We start from the raw sequence: 23,976 nt of genomic DNA, 5'->3' as shown, positions 1-23,976 counted from the left end.
GGGTCCATTCGGGCAGAGTGAGCTGTCACTGTTGGTGTGCTAGGGCACAGTGGCCCACTATAAACTACTACTTTCAGCAAACACATTTTTCAGACATAGAGCTCAAGACGGCGTTTATGTAACTAGGTCCTGATCCAAAGCCCATTGAAGTGTATGGAAAACATCCTGTTAACTTAAATAGGTTTTAGATCAGGTTCTTAGTCATTTGCATCATCTTCCTATTTCCCTTCCTAAAGATTAAATAATTGTGTGTATCCAAAGATTATTCATACCATGTTAAGCATAATATTAACTATACATAAATGGCTTTATTGCAAAGGAATGTGCAAGTTAAATTATGTTTTAAGATCTGGACCTTAATTTACCAGATTTTTACTTTTGCAGATGACTTTTTGGATGTAATAGAGAGAGCAGTCAAAACTGGTGTTAAAAAGGTAACTTGTCTTATAGATCATGTATATGTGATTTTGTTATGATGTTCTTAATTTTTTAAAAATGGATTTTAACAGCCAGGGGTTTTAGGAATACTGAAGTTGTAACAAAAATAATTTTCTACTGAAATTAGCAACAATAAAAATGCCGGAAACTTTCTTTAGCATTGCAGAGTTCTCTGCAAAATCAAAATTCTTTGTACCCGGTATTATGTCCTCCTGTGCACAATGATTAGCTGGTCACAAAAATACGTGTAAGGGCATCCTTTTTTCAAAAAACTTGTGTATAGGACTCGTCATGACCTGTTTTACAATGTAAGGCTATGCAAGCAGGGAGGGAGGGGGAAGTTTTCTGGGTGTGTTGTATTGCAGGAGGCCAGTATTGACTTCTGTTGTCTATGTAACTCTCTCACTTTGTGATTACCTCTATCAGCCTACACCAAATATTCATGTGGCCTTGATTCTGTAAACACTTTAGTTCAATGGTTCTCAAACTGGGATCTGTGAGTCATGTCTGGGGCCACAGGCCCCACTGATCAACTCCTCCCACTCCCAGTGCCTCCTGCATGCCTCGGAATAACTGTTCAGCAGCATGCAGGAGGTGCTGGGTGGGGGAGGGGGAGGAGCAGGGACAGGGCACGTTCAGGGGAGGGGTCAGAAAGAGGCAGGAAAGAGATGGGGTCGGGGTGGAGCGGGGGTGGGAAGTGCTGGGGACTTGAGGATGGGGTGGAGTGGGAATAGGGTTGAGGTTGAGCACCCCCAAGGAAAATTAGAAGCCGGCTTTAGTTCAATCATCTTTATATGCTTTTCACCTGTGTAAAGTTAAGCATGTCCATAGATGTTTGCAGGTTCAGGCCATTAGCTGACTCTCTGTTAGTAGATGTAGGTGTACTGTTAGTAGAGTACTTGCATGTATTTAAATTTACATAATTATGTGAGTGAAAATTTGGAACTCTTTGACTAAAATAATTGTTTTCATAAATTGTCCAAAGGCTCCTTCCCAACTCCAGTGATCAGTGAATATTCAAGAAACAAATATCTAGTCCCACTCCTTTTTATTGGACCTCTGTAAAAATTAAGGAAATTGTTATTACAAACAAAAATATGAATCGGCAGTTTCATGATATTATAAAGGTATTTTACTCTGTTAATAACGCATACATTTTAGTTTGTTTTAAAAAGAAAAAACCCTATCTCTTTCACAGGAACAAGTATTTTAATCTGAAAGGAGTTAAAATTTGGAGAGCAAGGGAAAAGTTCTCAAAGTAACTAATGTAGAATCAGTAATACTTAGCACTTATGTGAGTGCTGTACAAACATTATTCAATCATCACAACACTCCTGTGATGTAAACAATTAGTAATATTCCTATTTTGCGCACAGAGAAACTGATAAGTGTAGATTAAGTAATTTGCCCAAGAGCACATAGCAGAGCTCAGATTAGAATTCAGGAATTTCTTACTCTCAGCCATGTGCTCAGTTGTTTCCAGCTTGCATAGATTTAGAGGTCTCTTCTGTCTCTGTATCCAGTTGCCTTAGAGTCTAAGGCTTAGACACTTGAATTGTTCTTTTGAAAATATTTCTATTTGTGTGAGTTAGTTGTGCCTTATTGTGTGCTTAAGATGTATGCTGTGAACATTTATCCTTAAACCTCGGCTGCAATGAGCTGGTTTGGGTTTAATTCACTCCTCTGATGCCCATTTAAGACTGACTATTGATTAGTTTTTTAAACTGTGGTAGTAATGACCCCACATAAACTCCCAAAGGACAGATAAGTATGTTACTTCTAGGTATTTCCCAAAAACTATTTCCTCATTTATAGGAATGAGATCTGTAGGTACATTTTAAATTGACATGCAGTGTCACAATCATTGTGTTGCTGTTTTGTTGCTCTCCCGATTAGTCCTAGAGAAGCTTACATCTTTCACAGTAAGGGGCTTGTTCTCCTCAACAGAGCACAGTGACCAGTAACATTCATGGGAATTATGGACATATATCAAGTAGACAATAAACCCCAGTTACGTCCAGAGTATGTGAGAATTTTTTAAATTGTTTAGCTATCATGAGCATTGTTGGCCCTGATTCTGAAAAAAGCTCCACCCCACCCCACCCCACCCCGCTTCCTGCCCACATTGCTCCTTGGCTGTAGGGGAAGAGGTCACTGTATGAGGCACTACCCCCCAGTCTGACCAACCCCCACCCACCCAGAACCTTCCCCACCCAGCCCAACCCCTCTGTATCTGGACCTCCATCCCTGCACCCAGAATCCCCCAACAAGCCCCTCTGCATCCAGATCCCGCGTGCACCCAGACCTGCCACCAAGCCACCTGCACCCAGACTGCCCCACACAGAACACTGACCTGGATCCCCCCACACTAAGCCCCTCCATACTTGGATCCTGAGCCTGCTTGCCCCACACTTGAGTCAGGGGGACAGGGCTGGGCGTGCAGGTGTGCGAGACTCTGTCTTCCGTGCACACTGTGGAGCCATATAGATGTACTAATATGCCTAGTAGATAATCTATTTGTCAAAAAACATTTCCTGAATCTTTTTTGTAGTCTGTATTGTTACAGACATACTTGCTGACCGGTATTTTGAAATAAATTACCAAAATAATTGAAAATTGTGTGATTATGTTGTGTTATTTTGACAAATAAAATATGCAGAATTTTGCAGAATTTTAAAATATTGTGTGCAGATTTTTTTAAATTTTTTGGAGCACAATTCCCTTAGGACTAATAATTGCACACCTTAACTTGTATGTGCAATTGATGTGATTGCATATCCCGATTAAATAATTATGTAGTCAAATGGCCAAATCTTGGCATTTGCACATATATTAACCTATTTGCACATGCTGTCAGAGCTATCAACTGTTCATTTTGCACAAGTAATTTAAAATCCAGTCCTGTGTTTCCAAAAACATACAATAGAAAATGTTCTATAGCGAAAGCATTACCTGGTTTGAAGAAAAACAAATAAGAGCAGAACAATCTTACATTTAAATTGCCTTTGTTCTCCCTTGGGAGAATGAGACATGGCTTTATTGCAGAGACAATAAAACACTGGATGTACATCCAACATATGAAAGGTTAAGAAGACACTTAAAACTACAGTGTTAATGTAACAAGCTCTGATGCTATGGTTAGAGCATGATACTGAGGGACAGAAACTCCTGAATTTATAATCCTGGGGTTCTAATACCGATTCCTTGAATGGCTTTTTAAAAATCACATAATACTTCTACTTTGATTTCCCCAACCGTAAAATGGGGATTATACTTTACAAATGAATTAATCCTCGCAGTACCAAGTAAAGTGCCTTGAAGATGAAAATCAAAAAGGTCAATATTGTAAACATTGTTATTAATAGTGGTATTGCAGTAATTGAATGGACTGTGACCGGCATTAAGGTGGGAGACTAATTTATGTACTACTGAACAAAAGCCACAATTTGGCCTATAGTACATTCACTAGTATGTCTCCTGAGTCTTAATGAATGCATGGTTTAGCAGAATACTAATATATTCATAATACAAATAGCTGCTTGGCTTTTCTCTGTCTAGGTTCTTCTATGATTTCTGTCACTGGTATCTGAGTGCCTTTTGAAGCATTTCCTGGTTGTTTGCTGTTAATTCAAAGTTGAACACACATTTACTAACAATATTTTTCTTCGTTTTAGTTTATGATTACAGGCGGAAATCTACAAGATAGTAAAGATGCATTGCAGCTGGCACAGACAAACGGTATCCTTACTTTAAAATACATGATATATATTTAATCTCCGGAGCTGTAGATTTCCCTCTTCCCCATGGTAATTAATATTTAAAATTAGTTATTCCTGGAGCTATTGGCAGAATCCACATGATTCAGAATAAAGAAAAGAAAAAATATATCCGGGTCAGATGGATATATTCTACATGATTTATTTCTTGTTATTACAGAGGGCTTGAGGTATTGGTGGATATCAGTCCTTCCTATCTTCTGTTTCTGTATTTCTAGATAAAACAAATGAAGAGTGTTTTTTGGAGGAGGAGTACTTCTCTATCATAGAAGAATGTACAGAATAGCCAGCTCCCCTTATTATCTATTTCAGGGATTTTCAAAAGGCATTTGACAGTCTGCAGAGGCAAACATTGTAGAATATTCTTCAGTCTTACGGAATTCCAGCTAAAGTTATCAGCGTTGTCAATGCTGTATACAGCAATGCAAAGTGTACTGTAGGAGTGAACTACCAGACAACAGCGTGGTTCAGCATGGACAGTGGTGTGAAACAGGGCTGCATTGTGTATCTGATAATGAAGCATATTACCAGCACAAACACTGGCATAGCATGGGTAGTTGCCAAATGCCTAGAAGGCCTAGACTTCTGGTGATATCGTGCTATTGAACGACACCCCCAAAAGCTACCATCGAAGACAGACACCGTGGCAAAAACAGGAAGCCAAGCAAGGCTCTAAATCAGTTACGCTAATACAAACATCCTTGAAACCCGAATGTTAAGCTGTGGCATCCTACTGGAAGGTAAAACCGTCAAGAAAGTAGAATAGAAGTTCATTTACATTTGGTTAGCACCAGACTAGCCAATGGAGACCTCAGGAAAGAAATGACAACAAGGATAGGAAAGGCATCCACAGCATTCACTAAACTCAACAACGTATGGAAATCAAAGATATAGAGAGCCCAAACAAAACTGAGAATTGTCAACTCAAACGTAATCTCAGTGCTAATAGAGCTGGAGCTCTACCAAACAATTAAACAAAAAACCACGTGCCTATGAAAATAAGTGCCTCTGAAAGATCCTAGGCCTTGGATGGAAAGATTTCATCACCAGTGAAGAGAGCCAAGAAATTACGAACCAGCAACTTGTCTCTACCAGAATCAGAAGGAAGTGCTTGATGTATTTGGGGCATATACTCTGGATGCCAACCCCCAGACTTTCACATGAATCTGTCAAGTGGAAACCAACTGGTGTGAGGAAACAAGGGTGCCCAAGAAAAATCTTAAGAAGCCTTAGTATGGAGGGCAGAACAGTTGGTCTGAACACCATAGAGCAGATGGAAGCAGCAGCTAATGACAGAAGGCGATGGAAGAGACTCACAACTCTGGTGCGAGAAGGGTGTAATAATAATACTTCTCTGGCCTCTGCCCTTCTGGAGCCAGCTGAAATGCTAGTATAGTATTTACTGCTCAGGCTTGCAGTGCCACACAGTGTGGAGTTTGTGCTGTTTGTAGTAATATGACTACCATGTGGAATGGGGATATCTTTCTTTTTATTGCAGTGTTTGCAGGTTCCCCTTTCTCTTTCTGTTTGAAAGCAACCTCCATCCACTGTTCACTTAGATCCCTATTTAGCAGATCATTTAAGCATGTGATTGATCCCATCCCTGTTCAGCAAAGCAGTTAAGCCTGTGCTTAAAATTCAGTATATGCTTAAATGCTCTGTTGAATAAGGCTGGGATTATTCATGTGCTTAAGTGTTTTGTTGAGTTGTGGCATTAATTTCCTTCACAAACATGCCCACAAATTCTGTTAATGTAACCTGTGGTATCAAAGTGTCAAAGCTTCTCGACAAATTACCCCCATACCTAGCCGGACTGAATCTCTCCCACCCCAACAAGGATTGCATAGGAGATTGGAGCCGGTGGGAGTAAGAAAGTCACATGTTAAATCATGAGCCTCAGAGCTGAAGGTCACCTGGTTTGCTTGAACCAGCCCAGTTTCTGCCCAGGGTTTGCCCCAAGGAGAAAATAAATTCAGTATGAGTTGCTGTGAATTTGATATAAACTTATTGTATTCCTGGAAATAAAATTCTAATACTGTTATGCACTAGACATGTTTTACAGTACGGTTGGCTGTCATCCCACCCGCTGTGGAGAATTTGAGCAGAATGACCCTGACCAATATTTAGCTGAATTGCAAAATCTAGCTGAAAAAAATAAGGGGAAGATCAGAGCAATTGGGGAATGTGGCCTGGGTAAGTATTGTAGGATAGCTCAAGATTATTCTATTTTGTTGTATTCTTAAAAAAAACAAGGAATTGATTGTTCTTTTTTTCTTTTGTAGATTTTGATAGATTAGAATTTTGCCCGAAAGACACCCAACTCAAGTAAGAAAGATTTGATAACTACAGAGATTGATGTATAAATCTTTACAGTGATTTACAACATTTTTCATTTTGCATTTTAGCAACTGGCATTTTGTTGGCATGTGGACCTTATTCTGTCTGTAAAATACACTTATTCTAACTTGAAGTCTGATAAGCTATTATTTTTTGACCAGCAATAATGATTTTATAGGAAAGAGACCTACATTCAAGAGACCTACATTGTACTTCTGGTGCAATTCACAAAGCAATTTAGGTCGCTAAATTCCAGATTTAGACACCTAAATCCCAGTGTACAACCTCACTGCAATCCATGAAACTCCTTGGCTGCCGCCTAACCCTCTAGATGCCTAAACTCACTCAGCACCTAACTTTTTGCTGTAAAAGTTCCATAGTTGCTTAAATTGTAGACCCTGGGACATGTGCACTGATGCCTCCCTCTAGGCTTCCAGACACCTGTCTCTCACCAGAGCCCCAGAGCAAACTGTGAACTGGGGGACAATAGGCATTTGGCCGCCTAAGTTGCATGCAGGGCCTAATGTGGTAAGCAACCTCTGAGCACACCGAACAGATTGGGTTCCATTCAGAATCCGGCTGGAGGAGGTTGTGGTGCCCACCTTACAACTTTTATCCCTGTGTTTAGAGCACTCACCTGGGATGTGGGAGACCCAGATTCAATTTCTCCCTCTCTGCCAGAGTTGTAGAAAGGATTTGAACAGGGGTCTCTCTCACCTCTCAAGAGGGTGGTCTAACCATGGGATATTCTGGTGGTCTAATCCATAGGATATTCTGATGTGGAGCTCCCTCAGTCTCTCCCGTTGAAACTGTTCCACTGTGGATAAATAATGAAAGAGTGATTGGAGCAAGGGGATTGGCTCCCACCTAATGTGCTGGCTTTTGCAGATTGCAGTGTTGTTCCTGTGATTTTTCTAGGCACCTAAAAGGCACTGTGATGCTCAGCGTTGCAAGGCTAAGTTCCTTTATGGAGTGTTGTGTCCAGTTCAGGGTGCCACATTTCAGGAAAGATGTGGATGAGTTGGAGAAAGTCCAGAGAAGAGCAACAAAAATTATTAAAAGTCTAGAAATCACGACCTATGAGGGAAGATTGAAAAAATTGGTTTTGTTTAGTCTGGAGAAGAGAAGACAAGTTTTCAAATACATAAAAGGTTGTTACAAGGAGAAGGGAGGTAAATTGTTCTCTTTAAGGTCTGAAGATAGGACAAGAAGCAATAGGCTTAAATTGCAGCAAGGGCGGGTTAGGTTGGACATTAGGAAAAACTTTCTGTCAGGATAGTTAAGCACTGGAGTAAATTTCCTAGAGAGTTTGTGGAACTCTGTCATTTGGAGATTTTTAAGAACAGGTTAGACAAATACCTGTCAGGGATGGTCTAGATCAGAGGTGGGCAAACTACGGCCCGCAGGACCCTCCTGCCCAGCCCCTGAGTTCCTGAGCTAGCCCCCAGCCCCTTCCCCGCTGTTCCCTCTCCCCCGCAGCCTCAGCTCACTGTGCCACCGGCACAATGCTCTGGGTGGCGAAATTTTGCCGGGCAGCACAGCTGCAGAGCCGTGTCCTGACCCAGTACTCTGTAATGTGCAGTGGCGTGGCTGACTCCAGCCAGGCGGCGCAGCTGTAGCACTGCCAGCCACCGGTGCTCCAGGCAGCGCGGTAAGGGGACAGGGAGCAGGCGGTGGGGTGGATAGAGGGCAGGGGAGTTCGGGGGTGGTAGTCGGGGTGTGGATAGGGGTCGGGATGGTCAGAGGGTGGGGAACGGGGGGTTGAATGGGGGTAGGGGGCAGTCAGGAAGGAGGGGGTGGGTTGGATGGGGCAGCGGGAGGGAGTCAGGGGCAGGGGTTTGGGGGCAGTCAGGGGACAGAGAGAAGGGGTGGTTGGATGGGCCAGAGGTCCTAGGAGGGCAGTCAGGAATGAGAGGAGGGGTTGGATGAGGTGGCGCGGGGAAGTCAGGGGCAGGGGGTCCAGGGGAGGTCAGGGAACGGGGCGGGGGGGGAAATGGGGCAGGGGTCCTGGAGGGGCCATCAGGGGGTGAGAAACGGGGCAGGGGGGTCAATAGGGGGTGGAAGACGGGCCATGCCTGGCTGTTTGGAGAGGCACAGCCTCCCCTAACCGGCCCTCCATACAATTTTGGAAACCTGACGTGGCCCTCAGGCCAAAAAGTTTGCCCGCCCCGGTCTAGATAATACTTAGTCCTGCCATGAGTGCAGGGGACTGGACTAGATGACCTCTTGATGTCCTTTCCAGTCCTATGATTCTATTCCACTCTTAATATTGTAAAACCACTCTTATACCTGACATTAAATCGATACTTCCCTTGCTGTAAAATCAGTGAGAATTTGTGAGTTTCTGGGTAGGAGAGGCATTCACTGACTTTGCTATTCAAGAACTGTCAGGAGCTCCAGTCTGGAGGGAAGCCTACAATAGGTAAAAACAACAAGGAGTCCAGTGGCACCTTAAAGACTAACAGATTTATTTGGGCATAAGCTTTCGTGGGTAAAAAACCTCACTTCTTCAGATGCATGCATGGTTTTACTCCATGCATCTGAAGTGAGGTTTTTTACCCAGGAAAGCTTATGCCCAAATAAATGTTAGTCTTTAAGGTTTCACCGGACTCGTCGTTTTTGTGGATACAGACTAACACAACTACCGCCTGATACTTGACACCATACAATAGGCAGTGGCATAGAAGCTGAGCTGTGGGGAAGGAAGGCTTGTAGAAGGGAGTGGAACTGTCAGAGAGGATAAAGCCTGCAGCGGATAAGGGAGCAAAATATTGGCAAGAGAGGCCGTAGGAGCAGGGCAGTCTAGGAAAGCTGGTGAGGAGCGGGCTGGTTTGTCAAAGGACAAAGCATGCATTAAGGAGCAGGGAAGGGGCTGAGTTGTTCTGATGGAGGCATGCTGGCACTGCACCCAGAGTTGGGTTGTGGTGTTGGGGAGGAAACCCTGCAGAAATGAGTGAGGCTGTCTAGGGAAGAAGTTGAGAAATACGTTTTTGACAGCAGATGATACATTTCAACAAAATGACCTTTGGACTTGTGGATGATGCTTGCACATTGCTGTCCGAGCAGGGAGAGAACTAATGTCATTCACAGAAGTGGAGAGGTTACCTAGGACTTTTTACACTTTGCACCTGCAGTATGAAGGTGTAGCTTTTGCTACAGAAGGTATAGTGGCTTGTAAATAGGCTAAAAGCTACATTATTACCATGCTACTGCTCTCGCCTCTTGTAGTAAGAGGATTAGCCAAGTGGCCAGCATATTTTTTCTTGTTCTTATTATTAGTTTCCAGTAGCAACCAAAATGTGCTGAATTCAGTGAAGCCTAGCCTGGTGAAGATTGTTCAACCATTGCTATGAAATGAAACACTAGAATAGTGAGCAGGAGTAGATGATGTCACTTTGAAGATTCTTCTGTTTCCCTAAACAGAGCTACTGAAATAAATCTTTAGTGTCTAATTGTTCCTTTCCACTATACAAGCTAACAGACAGCTATCTGAATCAGCATGGTCAGTGATGCAAGTGCTTGACTTATAGTTTTAGTAGGCTAGAGGAAAATCTCTAATCAACCATACTTAAATTGGAGTGGGAGGGTAGAAGAGGGAAAATGGAACAGGGAGATCATCTGTGAGTTGCAGAGGCAGAAAGTCTCTACCATCGGATTGTTCAGTGGATTGTGTGAAATAAATTGGTTTTGTCAGTTCAGTTCCTGTTGGCTCCACTTAGCATCTTTGCTGGAAATCACCACAGAGAAAAGATAGATGGGGGGTGAGAGGAGGGGAATGAGAGCAGGCAACAAAGAAATGTAAAATGGGGAAAGACACATGCCACTTTTAGATTTGTAAATTTAATTTTATTATTTTCCTAGATATTTTTGCATTTTGCTGCCAGCTGTCCTACAGATATCTGGGAAAATTACTGTTAAGAGAGTTTTAAAATTGCATGACATAGTGTTAGGGAAAGTTTTACAATTAATAATTTAAAAAACATCATAAGGATACGGAAAGAAAAAAACAAAAGGGTGGAGTGAGGGTAGCCAATTTTCCAGTTGTCGTGTTAGAAGGAGTCAAACTGTTATACTAGTTATTAAGATTGCTAGCAGTCAGCCAGATGTTATCCTGTAAGAGAAGAAAAGTGACACCATTTCCCAGTTATACCTGAGTATGGCTTCTAAGTTCCATTTCATGCTTAAACGTTATTTTCTGTTGTAGTGTAACTTTGTTTCCTTGGGGACAACTTTCTATGAAGATTAGAGGATATCTGTCACCTGTCTTGCACAGTCATTCATGATGAAAGTCCTTTGGTAAAGCTGCCCCAAGAGCAGTTTCTATCAAGTTTTCCTCCTTCCTCTTTCTCACCTGTTGCGGTGTAGAAATCATAAAAATTGGACAGGAGATTCAGGGATATGTATTAATGTAACATGAATAACTTTCAAGTTGATGGAATTCCTTTAGTGTGTTGTCTAGATACTGTGGTTATATTAATTTGGATTCTTTGGTTAAATAATATTTGGTTGCTAGGTATTATAGCTTTTGTGGTTAAATAATTGAGGTGGTTTGACAGCTGGCTTTTTTTTTTTTTTTTTAAATAGCTATTTTTTTTTCTCCCCTCTCCCTTGGGAAGACTAGGCTTTGTGTGACTGTCCCTTGATTGATGCTAGTTCTCTAGTGCTACCACTCACTCTTTTTTTTGCACTTGTCAAGTTTTTCTTTCCCCTTGTTCTGTATGTATGGTTATCATATTATGTATTTATTAATATATGTCCAGTCCACACTCGTGCTGTGCATCATACAAACCGGCATGTGGACTGGATCTTCCCTTTAAAGGGTTTTTTAGGTGTGAGGATAGGAATACTCTGTGCTTATTAGTTTAAGCAACAAAATATAAAGAAACTTGACAAATGCAGTAAGTATCATTTTGTTGGGCAGGCAGCAGTGTCCTCTTGCCTTGTCCAATTAATGTTATCCTCCAAAGTGTTTACTCACAGTGAGTCTGCTATTCATTCTTGACCATATGACATGCATAAGTGCCCCCTCAGATTTCCTGATCAGTTGTAATGTGCCAGTCTGGTGACAGCTTGGCAGCCAACCAACCAGAAATGATCAATGTAGCAATCTAGAGACAGAACTAGCTACAAATGGAAATTGACATGGTATGGAAATACTAATTGGTTTGCTTTGGTAAGTGTGTTGGGAAAACTGGCAACCTAGATGGTTTGCCTCCACCCACCCTTCCATATGTCTTTATAGAGCTCCTACATGACTACTACTGACCCTTCATCCATCAAAGAAGAGAATGGCAGGGAGAGGGAGACAGATAAGAGAGAATTAGGCAAACCAAATGCAGAAAAAAGGAAGGAGGAGAGGAGATAGATAACAGAAGACCTGAAGAGGGTTAAGATAGGAGAAATGGGGCAGAAATAATAGTAGTGATCCTAATGTTGGTACCTCAATCTTCCATTGAGAAATGACACACCAAAATTTAAAGTCTTTCTTGGTAGCCTACCATACAAGTAAAATAACTGGCAGCCTGCTACCTAGTTATAGCAGTTTGAGGATATAAAGGCCAGGGGAATGCTCCCCTGTTTTCTCCAACCCACAGATACACAATTTGATTGGTCTTTGTGCTGTTGATATCCAGATGACCTTAATCCCCTCCTGTTTCCTAATTTTTTTGGGAGAAGTGCTGCCACTGTGCGAAATTTAAACCTAAAGTTCCTCAATTTTTAAAGCTTCCTGAAGATAATTCAGTTGTTTTTTTTTAAGGTGGAGGGGAAAGAAGGAGGTCACACTTCTGATTCAGTGTCTGCCCAGCATAAACCCCTTTGCATTCCCCCAATGTTGCCATTCCTGACTTCTTATTAACCAGGGCTGCCCGGGGGGGGGAGGGGGAGGAGGAGGGGAGTGGAGCAATTTGCCCCGGGCCCCACAGGGACCCCCACAAGAATATAGCATTCTATAGTACTGCAACTTTTTTTTTATGGACGGGGCCCCCAAAATTGCTTTGCCCCAGGCCCCCTGAATCCTCTGGGCGGCCCTGTTATTAACTGACTTCCAAAATATATCACTTAATATAGTAAGATGCCCAGGGGAAGACTTCCCTTTAAAGATCTATCCTTTAGTCATTTCACAGGCAAAAACTCCCATTCAGTGGAACCATTAGTGCAGTGATACCCAGACTTCAGTGGTTCAGGAGCCAAACTAGCCATCAACATTATCTAAAAGAGCCACGGTAGTGCGAATTCATTGTTCCATTTACTATACATACCAGTGGTTCTCAAACTTTTTTTTCACAGACCACTTGAAAATTGCTGAGGGTTTCAGAAGACCACTTATGGCCTTTCCAAATGTTGTTTGTACCATTAGCTAACTATTGAAAAGCGCTTTGGATAAAAAAGTTATATTAAAAAAACCCTTAATAATAAACATTTTTTTGTTCTACAGATAAAGCGCACAACTCATATTTTAATATCCGTAGTCTTCACTTTCGAATGTGATGGATGTGCCCTCTCTCCTCTGCCGTGGCAGCCTCCGAGCTGGGGCTGGGAAGAAGGGGGTTCTCTCCCGTCCCACAGCAGCCACAGAGTTGCCATCTCTCCCCGGCAGTTGCAGCCCGGGAGCTGGGGGAAGTCACCTCTTTCTCTGGCCGCCGCAGGCCTGCACGTCCCAAATTCCCCCTTTCCCCTCTTCTCACCCACCCTTTATTGCCTCCCCAAGGCCACCACTTCACCTTACATGTGTGTCTTCTCCAGGGTCCAGGCTCGTAATTAGTGGAGCCAAGCCTGAATGGCTCCACTAATTAGGTGGGTAGCCCTTCATTCTCTCATGTGCGACCGCCCAGGCATACACATTAGAGGGAACTATCCACAGGCCGCCTGATTGGAGCTCGCGGACCACTGGTGGTCCGCAGACCACAGTTTGAGAACCTCTGATCTATACTATTTATGTATTTTATTTATATATAAATTATCACACCAAAATGACTGAGCAGGTATTCTACAATTGGCTAATAACATTGTAAAAGCATCCTGATTGACTAATAACTTAGATTGGTTAATAATTAAATCACAGTGTTTTAATATCACATGCTGCAAAGAGCCACAGGAGACCCATTAAAGAGCCTCTTGTGGCTCCTGAGCCTCAGTCTGAATATCACTGCTTTAGTGTCTTAAATCTTGTGGACAAAAATGCACATGGGTTTTTTTGTTGGTTTTTTTTTTTTAGCCCATTTTGCCTCATGGCATCCTTTACACCATTTTTATTCAATCTTGCACTGAATTTCTATCTTAAAAACATTTTTTTTTCTTACAGATACTTTGAAAAGCAATTTGACCTGTCAGAGCAAACAAAATTGCCAATGTTTCTCCATTGTAGAAATGCACACACTGAATTTTTAGGTGGGTTTTGCTCAAGACTGAATGTGACAAAAGTTTTTAATAGTTTGCTTTTGCCCTTTAGCAAACAGTTAGTTTTGCTTATATTGTTCTTTCTTTTAATTGGCAGAGATAATGAGAAGGAATAGAGAGAGATGTGTGGGAGGAGTGGTAAGTATGAACCACGTTATAATAAATTATATTCAATCTAGCACTTCATTATTTTGTGTACTATCCTTTTGTTTGTAATATAATCTCAGTAGATTTCCGGTTAAACCATATAAACCACTCCAAATCCATAGTAGCTTTACAATCCCTTTCACTACTTTTATCCTTCCCATTGTTGCTTTTCCAACAGTTTCTTGCAAGGTATGAGGATTAGTCAAGGAGAGAGAGACTTTGCAGCTGACATCAGCAGTTTTTATTGGCTTGCCAGAAGTGCAGCTTTAAGCACTTTTTGCTTAAACTGGCCCCTTCCCAATTCTGAAGCAGCTACAGTTGCAGTTAGTTGTAAGGAGTACTAATCCTGTCTATAAATTGAAACCCAATATCAAATGGTGGGCTTTGTACATGGAAATGGGCAAGGTTTAGTTTAGATATTGATTGGTAGGATACCGTATCACCAAGAGTAAAAAAATAGGTCATACTTTTAACATAAGGGTCATGCTTACATCACTCCAAACGAGTCTGTTTTAGTGATGAAGCCCTCTCCATCGTTGGTCCTACTGCCACTAATGTCTAGGATGCCTTTTCTGTGATTGACAAACTGCACTTTTTCTGGTGCAACTAACTTTGTACCACTGCATTTTTAATTTCTTGTCTGTTGCATGCTCCAGCATGAACTGTAGCCACAAACATTCGCTTTTTTATATCAAAACACTTTGTCAAAACCATGTCCAGATGTAACTTTCAACCAGTATATATCTGCAGAAATTAAGGTTTTATATTTTAATGTTAAAAATATAACTGCAAACAAAGGACAATTTTTAAAAAAACTCTTGCAGGTTACTTTAAGATATAATCATCATCCGTGGCTAAGAGAGAAGGGCAGGCCATCCTTCTGAAATGCTTTCAAAGCCAACACTACTTGTCAAGGGGCTGCATTCTTTTGTCAATATTCGGTTGCAGAATTCAGCCTGTTACCCTCTTGCCCAAAAGCAAAATTGCTATCAGATGAGCCTTACTGACTCTATAATTCACTGAATTCTATATAAATATATCTTGCGTATTACCTCTGGTTTTTACTTTATAATTAAGAACTATAAATATTTACACAAATATTAATTTTGGGTTACAGGTTATATACTTTATCATGTAATAAAAACATCTTTTCTAGGTACATTCATTTGATGGCACAAAGGAAGAAGCAGCTGCTATTATAGATTTGGATCTCTATATAGGAATAAATGGTTGGTAAGTTCTTTTCAACAAATGATATTTTAAAATAGTTTCATAACTTGAAATGTAATTACTTTTTATAATGAGGTTAAGTCTTCAAAGTTCATTAGACTAAGTGATCATTTGTAGACAGATTTAGATTTGTACTTATTAATCTGTTAACTGCAAAAAGTTCTTAATTCACAGGTCAAATACATTCCCCTTTACTCACTGAGATAATCTAGTCTTGGGCCCTTTCTGAGACTCTCCATGCCAATTCTTGTTTGTAAATAAATGAGGTGGTGGAGTGTAGAGGCAGCTGTATTTTTGGACAGACTATAAAAAAGTAAACTATATTGTCTAGTCCAAAAGTAACCAAGAATTAATGTGAGCAGCCTGATCTACCAATGGACTTGGCTGAAATAACACTATTAATTATACTGAGATGTAACTGTTTGATTTACATGAGCTCAGACTGCTACACCCTTTGGCAGGAGCCTTTAAATTATCCAGGTGAACATAGAAACCCAGCAGAAGCTTCCACAGGTTTTACCAGGTCAGTGTGGCTGTAGAAGCTAATTTGTGGAATGAACTAGGACTAACATAAGAACGGCCTTACTGGGTCAGACCAAAGGTCCATCCAGCCCAGTATCCTGTCTACTGACAGTGGCTAATGCCAGGTGCCCCAGAGGGAGTGAACCTAACAGGTAATGATCAAGTGATCTCTCTCCTGCCATCCATCTCCACCCTCTGACAAACAGAGGCTAGGGACACCATTCCTTACCCATCCTGGCTAATTGCCATTAATGGACTTAACCTCCATGAATTTATCTAGTTCTCTTTTAAACCCTGTTATAGTTCTAGCCTTCACAACCTCCTCAGGCAAGGAGTTCCACAGGTTAACTGTGCGCTGTGTGAAGAACTTCCTTTTATTTGTTTTAAACCTGCTGCCTATTAATTTCATTTGGTGGCCCCTAGTTCTTGTGTTAGGAGAAGGAGTAAATAACACTTCCTTATTTACTTTCTCCACACCACTCATGATTTTATAAACCTCTATCATATCCCCCCTAGTCTCCTCTTTTCCAAGATGAAAAGTCCTAGACTCTTTAATCTCTCCTCATATGGGACCTGTTCCAAACCCCTAATCATTTTAGTTCTCCTTTTCTGAACTTTTTCTAATGCTAGTATATCTTTTTTGAGATGAGAAGACCACATCTGTATGCAGTATTCAAGATGTGGGCGTACCATGGATTTATATAAGGGCAATAAGATATTCTCCGTCTTATTCGCTATCCCTTTTTTAATGATTCCTAACATCCTGTTTGCTTTTTTGACTGCCGCTGCATACTGCATGGACGTCTTCAGAGAACTATCCATGATGACTCCAAGATCTCTTTCCTGGGCCACCTCCCAAGGTTGTCATTTTTAGCCGTGGCTTGGAATCACAGCTGGGAACTTCTTTTAATATAAGTTGAAGCAAATACTTAAGCATTATTTAGAAATTAACTCTTTAAGAAACCACTTTTGCTAAGAAACCATTTTGTAAGCAAGGTAATTAAATAGCAGCCAGACAACACTGTAATTAGTTTCTAAAAGTTATGAGCTTCATAAGGCTCTGAGAAGATGATTCCAGTCACACAAGGCTTAAATATGGTTTGAACACAAAGCCACAGTCCTTTAACAAAATATCAACTTAAGTCCAAATTCATTCCCTATTTTTATGATTTCTAGCTCACTGAAAACAGAAGCCAACTTAGAAACACTGAAGTCAATTCCTAGTGAAAGATTAATGATAGAAACGGGTAAGTTGTTGTTCTGATGGACCATACTGCATTTGTTTTTAATGTTTTGAAAACTTTATTAGAAGTGGAGTTATGCTTGTATGGCAATGAATATAAAGGACAGTCTACAGACACAAACTCACCGTCACAGTAACGGGTCAGGAATAGGGAAAGGATTACCTTGTTCTCTATGGGTATGTCTACACTGCAGTGTAAGCCCAGGGTTGGAATTCAGGATCAAGCCTAGCCCGCCTTCCTTCTAACACACAGATCTCTCTAACCCATGTCTCAGACCCAGGACCCCAAAGGGGTGGAGGACCTGAGCCTGAGTTAAGCCAGGACCCACAGTTCAAACCCTGTTGCTCTGCAGCATAGACATAGCCCCACTGGACTTGTGGTCTGGGAGACTGCCAAAAGTATTCCACAATCCCACAGGCCAACTTTTTGTCCTCTAGACAGTCACATTTGAGGGACAGTCAAGTTTTTCCACACTGCACCATAATCAAAGGGCGAGAGCGGCCACATTTTGGGAGGGTGTTAAGAAATCTGGGCTATGGGTGGTTGGATTCAGCCCCACATAATGCAGTTGCTGGAGCCCCGGGTTGGGATCCAGGGTTCAACAATTCCTAACATGGGATTACAAATGCGTGTAGATGCTCAAGCCTAGGTTATAATAAACCCAGTGTCTGCTAAATTGAGTTCTGTTAACCCTGGGCTTACACTGCAGTGTAGACATACCCTAAAAATCCCTCTGCCAGACTCAGTGAGCAGAGTTCACAGGCTCCAGCAGTAATTATATTCAGCCCTCTTCTGCTAGAAAAGAACATAGATGACCTTGACAGATACTGAGGGCATGAATGAATAAAAGGGGAGACACTAAGCAGAGTGTAGATATGCCAAACACTATGGTAAAGAACATGATAAAGGCCGTCCCATTATCAGCAGTAATGGCACTTGGGTGCATAGCAGGAAATTCCAACTCATGAAGCAAAACAATATGAAAGAGGGCCTGAAAATACCTCCTGGAATAATTAGTTATGACTGAACTGATCCATTAGTGGATATCGGTTCTACTCACATTTATTTCAGACATCAGTAGTAGGACAGTTAAAAATAGATTAGGAGATTTAGTCAACAGTTATGTAATTTGGAATATCTGAAAAAGGCTGTTTTTAAAAACTCTGGTTAAATCCCTGCATTTCATTTGTGTCTTAAACAGAGGCACATCAGGGTGTATATCAGTGATACTCAGACTTCAGTAAAAACAAGGAGTCCGGTGGCACCTTAAAGACTAACAGATTTATTTGGGCATAAGCGTTCGTGGGTAAAAAACCCTCACTTCTTCAGATGCTTCAGATTCTTTAAGGTGCCACTGGACTCCTTGTTGTTTTTGTGAATACAGACTAACATGGCTACCCCCTGATATCAGACTTCAGTGGTTCAGGAGCCAAACTGGCAATCGGCATTACCCAAAAGAGTCATAGTAGTGTGAATTCATTATTTTATTTACTATAGTAATATATATTCCTATTTAAACAGTATGACCAGGAAATATTAGTTCATATATATTATTCTCACAGCAAAATGACTGACCAAGTATTATTGTTTTATCAACTACAATTGGTTAATATAGTAAAATCATCCTGATTGGTTAATAATTAAATCAGTGTTTTAATATGTGCTGAAAAGAGCCGCAGGAGATGCATTAAAAAGCCACTTGCGACTCACGAGCCTCAGTCTGAGGATCACTGGTGTGTATAAACTTTCTGTGGGTTACACAGTGGTTCACTGGCTAACAGCCCTTGTCATGATAGCATTTCTCTCCTGGCTTCTTTTATTGTACTGCATTATTGCTGAATAAAGTGGCTAATTTTATAATATGTAAAAATCTTACAGAATTTATTATAATGGAATAATAATTTGAAGTTATTTATTCATCATTATGGATGTTAAATTAACTAATCTCATAATCATTCCTTTATCATTTGGGAGAGAAACTGTGCTTAAGAGGAATGATTTCTAAAATGGGCTTTGGTCTGTGGAAGGTGGGGAGGACATAAATTGACAGAAGAGCAAACAATTATATGAAATTACTAAACGATTGTATACATTTAACTCTTGTTTGAATCATGCTAGATGCTCCCTGGTGTGGTGTGAAAAATACTCATGCTGGGTCAAAGTGTATAAAAACATCATTTCCCACAAAAAAGAAATGGGAAGTAGAGCACTGCTTGAAGGATAGAAATGAACCTTGCCATATAATGTAAGTATGTAATTTTTATATTTTAAACAAAGGTTTGGAAACATACACAAGTACATACAAAATTTAGGCTTAAACCAATGACAGTTATTGAATCAGGAGCAAGGTGGTGTACTCTAAGATATGTTTTACAAAATACATATATGTTTTGTGGCTAACTTTTCAGAGGTTCTTGCATCTCCATTGATTTCAGCAGGAATTTTGGAAGCTCAGCAAATCTTAAAATCAAGTCCTAAGTCATTTAATAACCCATGTATTCCTTCCCTCTATTTTGTAGTTCCCTTGTGTAACAAAAGGTTAATTCTCCCCTTAGCACTACCAAAATAGAGTCCAAATACACAGATTCTAATTAGTGTCACTGTGTTGCTCCTCCAGATGTTGCTGTTAGAGTACATGCAACACCAGAAGAGCCAACTGTGTGATCTTTTAAAGTGGGAGGGTGTAGCGGGACATAGAGACAAGTTACCACTGGTTTAAGAGTATTTCCAGCTGATGAGGAAGCTAGTGTTGGTGTAGCTGTAACCTGAGGATCAGTAGCAAAATGAAACTGATTAAGATCACATCAGTTTTGTTCTGCTCTACAGCCAGTAAAAACACCAGTTTGAGGTTTGGAGATAAACAAGAATGCCCGAAAAGGGAGTTTGGAGAGGGAAACTCTTCAGGTGCCTATGGACCCCATTGCTCTAGAATCTAAATGTCTATAAAAAACAAACAGAAGAGGGTAAAAGTACTGCTTTTGATTTAAATTTTATTAACTAGAATCACTAAATGAGATTGGTGGCTGAAATACTCAAATCTTATCAAATGCTGATCCCTTATTGTTTCAGCCTGGTTTTGGGGTTAGATCTGCTTTCTCCCATTTCTACCCACCACCACAAAACATTAAGTGAAATACCATGATTATAAGTAGGCTTAAAATAGTTTGATTTTTATTATTTTATAATGTCAGAGAATTATTTTTTCCCCGTTTTTATCAATTTACATTTCACAGTTGTGGGAAATTATGGGGGAGGTGAGGCAATTATTTAATGACAGTGGATGTTGAGAGTCAAAAAGTTAAAGCTGTATAATTGTAAAAACAGAAATGGTCAATATCACATCTAAATATCCTTTAATCAAACTCTAATAAGTTCTCAAGCAGCATTTTTCTCTATCTGTAAATTTCAATTATCAATGGGAAAAAATTTCATAGTTTGTATATGGTGAAATTGACATTTACCTAAAAATCGAATTCTCCCAAGCCTAGTTGTGACTTTAATTCACTTTTGGCCCAGTAACAGTTTGCAAGAGTGTCCCTCAGCAAGAATGTAAATACATTTGTAGTAATCAAAATCTGAAACTAGTTTACTAATCATAGAAATGTTCAGTCATTTTGAGCAAAAAAAAAAAAGTTAGTTTTTAAAAGCTAGTGTCTAAAAAAAGGTCTTTGGATACAGCTACTAAAGAGTCCAAATAAATTTGGCAAGTAATCCACAAGATAGTTGATTGATCTTACTTTGATATGTCATCATCTATTATAAAAGTGTTCAGAAGCTCTTTGTGCGTAACAATTTGTAGGAGCCTTTGAATAACGTGTGTACTTTCCATACTTTTCAATACATTATCAGACCTTATAGGGACGTAGTTAGATTTAACAATTTCTAACAATATTTTGACAAACTTGTATATGTCCTCAACTTGTAAAGCTGATCTGCTCACTGCTGCTGTTTTAGATAGGTTATCTGGATGAACCTCAAATTATGTTGAGTCTATTCCTCCCCTTCTCTACACACATGCTTGTCAGCTGCTTCTGTTTCAATTTAGCTGGTAGCAGTCAACACCTTGTTACAGAGAGTGGGGGAGAACATGCATGGGAGTTCCCCATCCCGCCCCCCGAGCAGTACATGAGATATGAAGTGCAACTAACTATGGATAAAATTTTATTTAGTAATTATTTTACTGGGAGGGTGGGGGAAGGATTTTCTAATTTCAGTGACAGTCAGCGACCTGTAACATTAGGTATAAAATGTTTAGGTCAAAATGTGACTAAAGTCAGTCACCCTTTAAAATGATCACAAATAGCATGCAGCCAACTTCAACCCTGAATATCAACTGTCAAATGTAAATTGGACAAAACAAAATCTTTAGTTGGTTACTTTAAAAAAACCACTTTAGTCTCAGCTAAAATGAAGTGTGGTAAGTGACATTGGAGGCTATCTTAAGTTAGATCACCAGAGATTTTGGTACCTAACTGCCACTTTATATGCCTACATTCAACTCTTGCTTTGCTGCTGCCTAAATTCCTGCTGGTGGGCACATGCAAAGCTGACCATGTTCTGATGCTCAGCACCTATTTCATGCCTAAACCCCAGTGGGATTCACAAACTAGACTTTCATCTATCTTGCCTGCAGGTTCCAATTTGGTAGGCATTCTCAGGGGTCACTTAAGAGCATGTCTACTGGAATGGACCCTAGAAAAACACCGCCTGAAAGGGAGGCAGAATACTTTGTCACTGGAGCAGAGACCTGAGTCTCCCAGGATAGTATGCTAACCCCTAGGCTATAGTGTTGTTCTCTCTAGGTTGATGATTAAGTATGTGACAAAGTAAAACAGCTTCAGCAGGAGAGATTGAGACACTCATCCCAGAATACCCTGTTAGCCTAACGGTTTGGGTACTGACCCGAGAGGTAGAAGACCTGTGTTCAAGTCCCTGTTCTTAATCAGGCAAAGTGGACATCCGAACCTCTCTCCCCCACATTCTGGCAGAGTATGCTAACTACTTGGCTACTGAGGTTAAGGGCAGTACCCTCCTCCACAGTTTTACTTGAAAAAGGGCTGAGCTGATTTAGGGGTCTAATTAGGAAATGATTCACAGTGGTGGAAACAGGCACCTAATTTCCTTTGAGGGGGTGAGGCTTAGGCAAAACCTCTCTTTGGCATTATCTACTGGTTAGTTTAGGCAGCTTCCTGCTCAGCCTGTGGTGCCTTTTGTGAATCCCTTTTTTAGGCACCTAACCATCATGCACGGTGCAGAGAGCATGGGAGCCTGACTTGGGGCTAAGGTGTCCTCTGGGTGTCAGAGCACCTAAATGTAGACATTACAAGGCTGACCCTACATCCCCTTTATGGATCAAGCCCTTCATCTTTAACAACAAAAAGATGTGGCTATTAAAGGAGGAGGGTAAGGTGGAAAGTACTATAAAAATAAAACTACATCAGGCCTTTGTCATAGGCCATCTGGTGATGGTCTGTTCTCCATGAGGAGAAAATTCCGTTGTCATTGTCAGAGCTACAGAGATTCTCACCTAGTGTTAGTTGGGGTAGCTACATAAGCTTCTGTAGAGCTATGCCAATTTACACTAGCTAAATGTCTGATTTTATGGACTTCAGGTTGAGATTTTCTATTCAGGAACTGGTGACTGGTTTTTCAGAAGTGCTGCACTTCTACTGAAATTAAGGGGAGCTGCTGGGTGTACAGAACTTTAGGAAAAACAGGCCACTTATTTATTGGCCTAAATATGGACTTCAGCTTAAGATTTCCTAGTGAGACCTCCTGAGGCCAATCCTCAGCTGGGGTAAATTGGTTTAGCTCTACTGAAGCTAATGTATCTACAACCAGCTGAGACTCTGTCCCTTAATTATCACTTTCTACTTACTGTTAATGTCTTGTACCTACAACAAACAACCTGTGCAGAAAATTTTCTTGTAAACTGAAGCTTTAGTGGAAATAAAGATCTTGAAAGAACTTAGCTGAGTTTTTTCCTGAGATGTTAAGCAGAAGTGTATCCACTAATTCAGCTGCCTCTAAAGAAGTGCAATATTGCATTAATAGTCAGAAGGTAGTCCTAAGGGCCACCAGGGATCACACAGTAGTGGAAGGAATAACTATTCCATTCTTGTCTCTCAGCTACTAATTGAAAACCTGTATTTTCTAAATACAAATAAGTGGCAGTGCATTGCTCCACCTGTCAAGGCTTTCAGGGTAACAGTTTTTTAAAAGTGCAACTATTAAATTAGTCTTATCCTGTGGCTTCTTCCCCATCCCTTTTAACAACCAGATTTGTTAGAATACCATATTCTTGAAGTGTTAAACACCTAAGAACTTGTTCATTAGAAATAAAAAATGTGGATAGGAAGCAAGAGTATAGGGTACTTAAGTGACTACACGCTTAACAAATGTCACCCTTTGAACTTCTGATGGCCTAGATGACAGATTTATTCTGCACTTTATCCAAAATAGCAGAAATTTCACCCCTACAGCAGACTCACTTTCACTGGAATGTAAGGTTGTTTAACTACCTATGTAGGCCAAGCGAAAGTTGTCAAAGGATCAAAGATTAGGAGACTACCACAGTGGTTGATGTTTTAAATGGCAGAAGCTAGTTACTGTGTGCAAATGAAACTAAAGTATACTTGCAGCAGTAAGTCCCAACCATCTTGGTCCCCTCACAAGTAGTGTACACATGAACTAAACTGACATTAGTATATTTACCATTACACATAACTGAGTAAAATTAACTTTTTTTTTTTCTTTTTAGTCAGGTACTGGAGATAATGACGACAGTAAGAGAGGAAGATCCACTGGAACTGGCCAACACTCTTTACAACAATACTATTAAAGTCTTCTTTTCAGATATGTAATACTATGTTTCTTACCTTTAT

The 23,976-nt window shown here is 40.5% G+C and overlaps 1 protein-coding gene and 1 long non-coding RNA gene across 8 annotated transcripts in view; one reads left to right on the top strand and one right to left on the bottom strand.

The window, feature by feature from the left end:
• The window catches only part of LOC120396796, a 24,427-nt gene extending 1,509 nt beyond the window's left edge, over positions 1 to 22,918 (bottom strand). The window contains exon 1 of the long non-coding RNA XR_005593394.1: positions 21,995 to 22,918. This is a non-coding gene — a long non-coding RNA (uncharacterized LOC120396796). The remainder of the gene's footprint in view (positions 1 to 21,994) is intronic.
• Positions 1 to 23,976, top strand: part of TATDN1 (TatD DNase domain containing 1) — a 27,923-nt gene extending 3,947 nt beyond the window's left edge. For 5 of the 7 annotated variants that reach the window (XM_039521885.1, XM_039521886.1, XM_039521884.1 and 2 more), the window contains 10 exons: positions 385 to 434; positions 4,113 to 4,176; positions 6,264 to 6,407; positions 6,497 to 6,539; positions 13,855 to 13,940; positions 14,047 to 14,087; positions 15,253 to 15,329; positions 17,025 to 17,095; positions 19,211 to 19,337; positions 23,853 to 23,976. In XM_039521885.1, the coding sequence (XP_039377819.1) occupies positions 385 to 434; positions 4,113 to 4,176; positions 6,264 to 6,407; positions 6,497 to 6,539; positions 13,855 to 13,940; positions 14,047 to 14,087; positions 15,253 to 15,329; positions 17,025 to 17,095; positions 19,211 to 19,337; positions 23,853 to 23,955 (806 nt within the window). In that variant the 3' untranslated portion in view covers positions 23,956 to 23,976. Of the gene's footprint in view, positions 1 to 384; positions 435 to 4,112; positions 4,177 to 4,432; positions 5,539 to 6,263; positions 6,408 to 6,496; positions 6,540 to 13,854; positions 13,941 to 14,046; positions 14,088 to 15,252; positions 15,330 to 17,024; positions 17,096 to 19,210; positions 19,338 to 23,852 lie in introns of those variants that run through there. The other 2 variants (XM_039521888.1, XM_039521889.1) reach the window with 2 other exon arrangements.

This window comes from Mauremys reevesii, linkage group 2 (assembly GCF_016161935.1).
Source record: "Mauremys reevesii isolate NIE-2019 linkage group 2, ASM1616193v1, whole genome shotgun sequence".
Taxonomy (NCBI): Eukaryota; Metazoa; Chordata; order Testudines; family Geoemydidae; genus Mauremys; species Mauremys reevesii.
The sequence above is the reverse complement of the archived record's forward strand: the minus strand, read 5'-3'. Positions and strand labels throughout refer to the sequence as shown.